This window comes from Poecile atricapillus, chromosome 4 (genome assembly GCF_030490865.1).
Source record: "Poecile atricapillus isolate bPoeAtr1 chromosome 4, bPoeAtr1.hap1, whole genome shotgun sequence".
Lineage (NCBI taxonomy): Eukaryota > Metazoa > Chordata > Aves > Passeriformes > Paridae > Poecile > Poecile atricapillus.
In genome coordinates, this window is record NC_081252.1 from 58,003,918 (window position 1) to 58,013,395 (window position 9,478).

The 9,478-nt window shown below is 44.9% G+C and overlaps 1 protein-coding gene across 3 annotated transcripts in view; it reads right to left on the minus strand.

Annotated features, from left to right (window-relative positions):
• RBPJ (recombination signal binding protein for immunoglobulin kappa J region) overlaps positions 1-3,677 on the minus strand; it is a 60,007-nt gene extending 56,330 nt beyond the window's left edge. The window contains exon 1 of one of the 3 annotated variants that reach the window (XM_058839064.1): positions 2,815-3,677. In XM_058839064.1, coding sequence (XP_058695047.1) covers positions 2,815-2,963 — 149 coding nt within the window. In that variant the 5' untranslated portion in view covers positions 2,964-3,677. Of the gene's footprint in view, positions 1-2,089; positions 2,391-2,421; positions 2,474-2,814 lie in introns of those variants that run through there. The other 2 variants (XM_058839067.1, XM_058839063.1) reach the window with 2 other exon arrangements.
• Positions 3,678-9,478: the final 5,801 nt, after the last annotated feature.

Genomic DNA, 9,478 nt, shown 5'->3' on the forward strand with positions numbered 1-9,478 from the left:
ACCTTAAGCTAGGGCATACAGTTTTCACAGGAAAATAAAAAAAGCTTTTTCATTCAGGTAACACTGACTAAAAAAGTGCCATAAGCTCTACCTCAAAGTTTGAGTGCCCATGGGATGCCCATTCAAATGCAATGCACGATTTCCATATCACATTCTTCAGTTATTGCTTTTTAATTTCAAATACTTTTTTTCCCCCGTCCAAATAAGTTTTTATAGAACAGCTTAGAAAGAAAATTCCTTATATGAACTACTTTGGAAAAAAAAAATCAGCTACTGAAGAATCATTCATTTTTAATCCTAATACACACAAACAACTCAGCATCAGAGCCACACTCCAAAAACAGGTCATTTAATAAAAAAAAAAAATTAAAAAAAAAAAAAAAATCAGGCTTCTTCATGCAATGTAACTACAACATTAACAAAAGCTAGCATATTTCATTTTACCAACACTGAAGTGTTTAACAATAAGAAAACAAAATTATTTTTCCAGAGAATTATTTGACTTCTAGGTTTAAACAATAAATGTAGCATTAAAATCCAAAACTATACACAATTTTTTTACTCTCATTAAAATATTTTTTCTACCACTCTGATTATTTGATCACTGTTTTTAAAATAATCCAGTTTTTTTGTTAACATTTTAACAGACATCTAAAAAGGATAAAACTAATGTCACAGACATGACAACACTTCTGACAATCTTCTAATAATCAATAAACAAAAGGAAATGGAGCCCAAATATTTGGATGAGCAAACTAACAGAAACGTGGAAAAACTTATTTGTTAATTAGAGCACAGCCTAATAGTTATAGCAAACTTTAAAAACATTTGTTCCCTTCTTTAAAGTCCAACCTCTAAAATAGTACACTCCAGGAATCATAACAAACAAGATTAGCTTCCCTAAAGAACATTTAATTGGGAAATTGTATATCAGCCACAAGATTCATCAAGAGAGAAATCAAGCAAAAGTTTCGATTTATTTTTGGACAAACAAGAGTGAGGAATTGGAAACATTACTGCAGCCAAACAAAACAACAAAATACCATAATGCTACCTTCTCCATGAGAACAAAAGCATCAACCTCCAACTCCACCCCACCCCCAAGCAGGCTGTTGCTCTCTAACCACAGAGCCAATGCTGTAGACAATGTAATCCCACAGGGAAGACAGAAGGTCACAGACACACTGTGAAATCTTAAAATAAGGTCCACGTTTTAGAAAGACCTAGAAGTACTTTAACCAGAAAAAAATTCATTTGGAACAAACAGGTAGTGTACAGAGCAAGCTTGTTCTTCTCCTGTCTCTTCCCTCAACACATAGAGAGGTCACACACACTGCTCAGCATAGTCCAAAATTAAGGATACAGTACTTAAAATAAGCAGCAGCAATCAAGATGTGGCGATAATGGCAACGTGCAATGTAACACTGCAGGTGTGATTGCGTACTGTATACTAGCAGTGGATCTGTTATTATTCATCAGCTGTAGGTGGCTAAGAGGGTGTCACTTATTACAGTGACACATGCTGCAGCTGGCTAGCTATGATTAAGTATTACCCAGTGTGGTTGAAAGGGATGGAGACTACCATTCATTATGATCCAGCGTGGCTTAGTGGCGTAGGGAGGCTGCTACCCTGCCCTGCACCGCAGCACTTGAAGGAAGGCAGCTAAAACTCAACAAAGCCCTGGGAATGGTGTGCACAGAGGAGAGAAATGGAACCTCGGTCGCCCAGCCTGATGGAATGGGTGTCCTGCTAGCAGGGGCGGAGAGCCCGTCCGCGCTCAGTGCGACCGGGAGCGCTCCGCCGCCAAGTGACAGCGCCGGGCCGGGCCCCGGCCGGCCCCGCCGTGCGAGGGGCGCTGGGGCACCGCGCTCAACTTCCAACCACAGCAGCAAAAGCCTTTGTCCGAGCGCTCCCGGTACGTGGCTGGGGGAGCCTGGAGGACCCCCGCGTGCGGCGGGACGAGCCGGGGCGACTGAGAAGGCAGAACAGCCCGTGCCCGCCCCAGGTCCCCTCCCAGTTGGGCTCCGCCGCTCCCTTGGGAGCCCTCAGAGGGGAACCCGCTCCGAAGCAGCCGGGATGAGCACTGACCCTGCACGGAGTCCCGACCGGCGCGTCCGTGCCGGAGAGAAGGAAAGCAAAGTGAGCGCCCAGACCCGCCGGGTCCCCCGCGCCACAGGGCGGCCGGAGAGCGCGGCCGCTGACGGGCCGGCACCCGGGGCGCCTCCTCCGTGCGCCCACCCGGCGGGACCCCAGCCCCGCGAGGTTTGCGCCGCAGGGCCCGCCCGCGGGCCGTCCGGAGGGCAGCCCCCCATGCCCTCGAGCGGCGGCTGAGGAGCAGGCGGGCGGGCGCGGCACGACCTCGGCCAGGCAGCCCCGGGCGCCGGCGGCTCCGGCGGGCGCCGCGAACGCCCCGCACTCACCCTGTCACAACAGGCGCCATCTTCCACAAACTCTCGCCAAAACTCCTACTCTCGCGAGAGCGCCCCCCTCCCCGCGGCCCGGAGCGCGCGTGCGCGGGCCCGCGAGACACGCGCGGGGCGGGAGGGGGGGGGCGGTGCGCACCGCCCACTCAGCGCCCGGGCTTCTCCCCTCAGACACAACAGCCCGGGCGTGGGAACCGCGCCGCTCTCGCGAGAGCCTGGCACCAGCCGACATGCGGAGAGCGGGAAAAGTCTCGCGAGAGCGGAGGGCGCTTAGGAGAAACCGAGGGATTCCCTCTGCCCGCTCGCGCGTCTCGCCCCCGCCGGCGCGAGGCGGGGCGGAGGGGGAGGAGTCACTCGGGGCTCGGAGGGAGGGGCGGAGCGGCCGCTTACGCGCGCAGGGATCGGCGCGCGGCCGCCGCCGCCTCTTCGCGCCACCCCCGCGGGAAGTGCGCGTGGGGCCGCACGCCTCGTGCTGCCCGCGGGCCCGGCACGTGCGCGGCCCGGAGACACCCGCGGCGCTGCCGGGGCCGAGCGGCCATTGGCGCGGAGCTGGAACAGGGCGGGAGGGGCTCTTTGTCAAACGGTGAATAAAAAGAGGAGGAGGCCGAGATTTGGAGAGGCGCAGCCCTTAGGGAGAACTCTTACGTTCCTTACATGGAATTGCTAACATCAGGTTTTTTAGAAGTCGGTTTTACATTAAAACCCGGTTTCATAATTTTGTTTTCATCTGCAGCTGAAGTGCGTAAGATGCGTTTGTTTAGCAAACAGAAACACAGGAGTCTGGCAGGGCCCCAGCCAGCTGGGCGAGCCCTGTGGCGACAGACGGCTGAGCGCGGGCTCGGGGACGGGAGGTACGTGCAACACGGAACTGCCCGCGTGTGCCCCGACGTTTTGGTACCACAGGAAAAAGAAGGCCCCGATTTTGGATTAATGTAACAACGTTACCCCTTCAGGGTGCGGGTCTGATTGTCCGTTAGGAGACCAAATTTGAAAACTGATCCTTTTACGTCAAGACTTTTGTCTGTTCAACTTCCTCTGTGTGTTTAGTATAACATGTCAGTTTAACTTCGGGACAAATGCTACATTGATTTAAAGATCGCTGAGATTCCAAAGCCCACATCTTTTTTATTACTTTAGCGCTGTACTTACGCTGTCTTCCAAATTATGGGAAAAAAAATAACATTTCAGTAATCCCATGAATAAGATTTCGAATTTCTTGCCCACATACGTGCTTCACTGCTTATGCTAATTATTCAATGATTAATGTCTCAGATAAGTATAATCACGTTTTAAGAGATTCCGTGGTGACAAAGTTTTATGTATGTATCACTGTACAAACAGCTATTGTCTCCTGTCATTAAGGGACTTCCCCCACCATGATTTCCCCCTCCTCATTAGATACAAGAGGACTTTGATTGGCTCCCTTGTAGGCACAGTTCTCGGCAAAAGCACAATGCATACTGGAAATCCTCTGTATTGTTTGCAAAGAGCAACTCATAATCCCTTTGGAAATCTCTTCCTAAAAACATTTCTTTTTTTTTTTTTCCTTTCTCCCAAGGCTAGAGAATGATCTCAGCTCATGCTAACTCCATTCCATTAAGAATAGTTTCTGGATGTTTGCCATTTACTGTCTCTAGATGGTTATTTTACGGGGCCCCTCTTTTAGTTTGTTTTGAATCAAACTGGAAAATCTAAAAATACAGCACACAATCTGCAGTGTCTAACCTCTTTTAATAGTTTACAATGAAGGCACTTTGATTAATAACCAGATTAATTGGATACTGGAGCAGGTATATTATTTTGAATAATTAATAATCATAGAAACTGTTGTAGTCCTTTCCATCACTGACAGCAGTACATTATAAAACAACCATTGATTTTAATTTTTTTTTTCTTAATTATAAATGATCTGCAGTTCAAAAGGCCAGGAATACAATTCAAATCAAAAATAATAACTTGAACATCATGTGAGTAGCTGGATCATAAGCCACTAAAGGTTTTTTAATCTTGTTTATGCATTGAATTTTCTTCTTGCTGCTAAAGGTGGTTTGTATTTCACAATAGAGTGTGAACAATTCCTATTGACTTTGTTGGAAACTGAAAGCATCTACTACCTCAGGGAACTAGACCTCAATTTCTAGCCTGTGATGAATGTAAGGACTTCCAGAGCTGAGGTAGAAAAGTTTAAATACCAGGTTTGCACCATTTAAATTTTTGTGTTTGCGATGCAAATCAGTAGTTTGACTTTTTGAGTTATGCTCAGCTGAGGTTGGCAAAATGGTTTTGTATCATGCCTGTAACTTCAGAGGAGATTTGGAGAAGCACAGCTTGGAGGCACCTTTGAAGGATGTGATTTCCACAAGTGCTGGGCCTCACCCTTGTTCCAAGCAGATGCTCTGCCAGGTGACTCCAGCTGGGTGCTCAGAATCATTAGTCACCTTTGAAAATGGCAGGCTGTTGAAGCAGGAAATCCAGTTTACTCTCACTTGTCAACTGGGGAACAGGATCACATCGGACTTGGATTCACCAACGTGTGTATGTGGACAGAGCCACTTGGCCAGTGCTTAGTGGATCTCAGCTGCTTCATCTTGGGAATGCATACAGTTCCCCTGTCCTCTCAGTCTTGCTTTGTGTGGATAGAGGAGGAAAGACAAGGAGCCTAGCACAAGCCCACAGAATTGTTAGTGATCAGGCCCTCTGTGTGGGCAGGAAGGAGGTCTTTTGGCCTGGAGTGTTGTCCCACCAATGGTACTGCAGGAGCTGCTGGCCAGCAGTGCTCAAGCACTGAGCTTTGGAGGAGAAGGGCAGGGTGGAGCAGGGAGCATGGGATGCAAGATGTGATAACCAGGCCAAAGATTTCAACAGCTTGTTTGACCAGTCCAGATCAAACTTTCTCCAGCTCAGCCTTGGCTCTGGGTTTCCCCTAAGCTCATTCCTTTGGGCACAGCACATAATTAATATGCTTCTCATTTGGCAGCTGCTTCCCACTTCACAGGTTTGGAGAAAGATGAGAAACGAATGACACACACACTTTTGTGTAGAAGCAAACCCAAGTTTCTTAGGTGTTTAGCAGAAGCATATGAGAGATGGGCAAGGGGACAAGAGACTCCATCTCAGATCAGCCTGTCTTACAAAAAAAATCTCACAGTGTGTCCTGTAAAATCCCAGCTATTTTAAACCCCAGTGACCTTAAAAAGCATTGTAGGTAGTGAGAACCAAAGTTATCTGGATCTTCATTATAAGGAGCAGGTTTATCTTGAGATGTGGCAGTTTGTAGGTGGTGTAAATCACACATTCTAGTGGTAGGTACTGTGATACAACCCTGCTGGAATTTCATAAGCACAGGATGTACAGTGTGGTTCAGCCGCATGTCTAGGAAAGCAAATAAACAGGCAGTTGCCCACAGAACATCTCTTAGAACTGAACTGCGGTGCATGTGCCAACAAAAGTTATCACTTAAGCTGTTAGCCAGCCAGCTCAGTGTCAGAAGTGTCTGCTCTTTGAAATGGATGCTGATGTTCAAGACAGCTCAGAGAATTTGCAACATTGTCTTAAGGATGACAAGGAGAAAGAATAGGCTAGTTAGCAGTCTGCAGCAGGAGCACTGTTAAATAGTTTTTGCTTGTGTGTCATAGTCTCAAAGAGGGTGGTAGAGCAAAGAAAAAGTCTGAATCTGTGTCTTAAGGCAGGCTCAGGTATAAGTATACCTTGGTGTGGGAGTCCCCAGAGGCTACAGCCAAGCTCGGGGGGCCTCATTATGGTGTTGCCTTGTAAGCAAGTACAGTTCCTTCCCAGAGTGTTCTTTTAGTGCAAAGACAAGAAGCAAGGAGTATAGGAAACACTAGGAAGGAGGGGGGGGGGGGGGTGAAGATGAGGTTAACAGTAATAACATCATGTGGTTATGTAGGTTAACAGTGTGAACAGCTTGATGACTGACTTCTATAACCTCTTATTTTAAAATAGTTTTCTAGAACAGCCTGTTAAGACACTTAGCAGTCTATTAAATTTTGCTCCTCACCCTACCCCGGAATAGTATCTTCACTCGTTTTCCACTGGGTGAAATCTTCTGTCAGTTTGCGTGTAAACTATCCAGTATCCCTCCTTAGTTTTACTGGGCTCTTCAAAGAGCCTCTGAACCTCTCTTCCACAGCGTTCCTCCACTTGTGCACATGATGCCTCCCCACCAGTACAATGTGGCACCAGGTCGTTCCTTAGCCCCATACACAGCCCTCTGTAGTGATGGCTGGTGCCATCAGCCCTCTCACCCTCAGGGTGCCCCAGCAGGTACCACCAGACTTCAGTGAATCCTCCAGAGGCTAAGATGCCCTGGAGGCCATGCAGCAGGTAGTGCCAGCCCTCGCAGCCCAGCATTCCCGGGCAGCGGCAGAGCTTGGTGCTGCCAGCAGCATGGCTGCTGTGCTGCCGCAACTTCTGCCATGTGCGTGCACCAAAACAGTTCTCAGGTTAAACCACAGGATGCAGGATTATGAAGTCATTCATTACAAGGAGTACATCAGGATAAACTGTAGAAATCTCCATGTTTCCCAAACGTACAGGAGAAGATACAACTTCTTTTCAGTCTGTCTGATCTCTGTAGGACTGACTGTGAGCTGAAGACACCTAAGGAAGTTATCTGCATCCTACTGAATCAAGAAAACGGGGAAGATTAAACTAGTTGATTAGACTGTGAATTATCACAAATAATTAAAAAAGCAAAAGGAAGATTTAAAGATTACATGACTCCAAATGTTTCATTGCTTTTATTCATATATAAATACAAATCGACTTTGCAATGCTACGGTTCTTAATTGGTGTGAATACAGATGTCTTTCTGCAGGAAAGCATTTTAACCAGAGGTGCTCTTGCGGTTCTGTTGTTTTCCTCATGTGTATTAATTCACCATCTACATTCAGACCCAAGCCTGAATTAGTGACTGAGTTAGAACCTATTTTTTCAGCTAGTCTGGTCTCTCATTCATTAGGCTTTTTGAGGAAATATATGCTGACAGACTTCACCTCTACCTGTAAGTAAAACGTGTTTTTTGAAAACAAAGAATTAAAACTCATTTGATTCTACAAAACACAAAAGAAGTCCACACTCTCAATTATATACATTTTTCTTACTTACAGGGAATATGTAACAGAACAATGCTTAAGGAAATTTCAGACTAGCTATAACAAGGTAGAAAAAAAGAATTCATCAGCCTACTATAAAAGAAAACCACAAACTGTACATGACCTCTTGATAAAGCTATTACTAAAACCCCATTTGCCATTGTTAACCATCCCATTTTACTATGTATTAGGAATGTCTTTGTCCCAGTGATGATTACACACTATGTCAAATAGGAGGAAACATGGACAGAAATCCTTAACCTATAATTCTACATAGATGTGCACACAGGAATTCTGCCTATGGCTAGAGAGAGGAGTTACCGAATTAATTGATTCACAAGTGTAAATCTGGATACTATATCAATGCTCTTTGGAGAATTTAGCAACAGGTAAGCCTCATTCTGGCCCTATATAGAGAAGTTTAACTAATTTTGTGTATTTAGTAGCTTACAGACTGTCCATGGCCGTGGGCTATAAAGATAATACTTGTTTTGGGGCTGTTTATTTAAATCATTGAGGAAGTTATGCAGTCTTGAAACAGAAGATAATCTAAAGGCATCGCCAAAGTACATGTAATCTTAAAAAATAGTTATCTTGTCTTACTGCCATGTTGTTATCTATTTGGGTTATAAAAGTTCTAGTTGTTGTGGACTTAGTCTAGCTTTCATACCACTATCATTTTGCTGTTCCACAGACCATTTCCCACAATCCTTCTCCTGAAAATAGACAGACTATTTCTGGCTGAAATTTCTGAAAATAAATTCCATACAAATTGCCTGAGAATATTGCTCAGATCCAGAGTTGCTGACACCTTTTGAATTTTTGCCTCTTAGGGAATTACACACAACCTTTTAATGCTAAAGTTCATTAGTGCTTGGATCTCATATTGATGAGCTTCATATAAATGAATGGATGAACAGGTAAGTCATAACTAAAGTAGTGAGCTTATAGCTGTGGAGGTAACTGAAGACATGTCATGGATGATAATTACTTAAAGAATTTCTCTATAGTTTTATTTACTGTCATTCTTTCAGGTTCAGGATTCACTCTCTTGTCTTCAATCTTAACAAGCGGTGTTTCATTTTTAATGTTCTAGACAGCCATATCTTTTTCTAGAAATGCAGATATCCAGACATTCTTATTACTCATGGTTTCATTATCAGTTTGTTTTTCTCCTCATTACTGGCACTGACCTTGCCAAGAGCTAAGAACATGCATAATTTTACAAGTGCGATTAGACTCATTAAAGCTAATGGGATTAGTCAAGAAAGTAAAGCTACTTCTGTTTAAATGTTTGTTGTTTGAGGTAGTGCTGAAAGATGAGGGAAGTCTGGAAGGAATTCAGACTGAACAATAATTTTCATTAAATGTCATACAAAGAGAAATTAAAAAATCTTTTTCTTGACCCAACTCTGATGTGTGATGAACCCAAGATGGTTTTACGCTGGAGGTGAGCAGGGATTTCCTAACATTGTTTTTTCTTCAAAAGATGGGGACTTGTCAAGAATTAAGCTGGTCTCAACAAACTTTACAAGGTTGTTTCTCAAGTCTAGAATGAAATTTCTAAATTAAAGATATGAGACATCTCAGCCACCAGCCCAGCAATAGAGGCTGAGTGTAAGCTGAAAGAAGAGTCGTGATGCTGTGCCCTGGGGGACTCTGGGTCCCCCCAGGAATATTTCATTAATGTGGGGAGATTGAGAGAAGCAAACCCAGAAGAGGTTTCCTCTTTCTGCACAGAAATAGGGAGATTGCACTGATTTAAACAACATTTCCTCTCTCAGAGGAATGCTCTCACAGTTAGAACATGGGCTTATAGCTTGGGGGTCTTGTGTATAAAATCCTCAAGAAGTTTCTATGCCAGTATAAAGTGGGGAAAAAGTCTAAAGGATTTCCTTGTTATTACTCCTACCCTACCTTTGTTCTTAATTTTGTGCGCT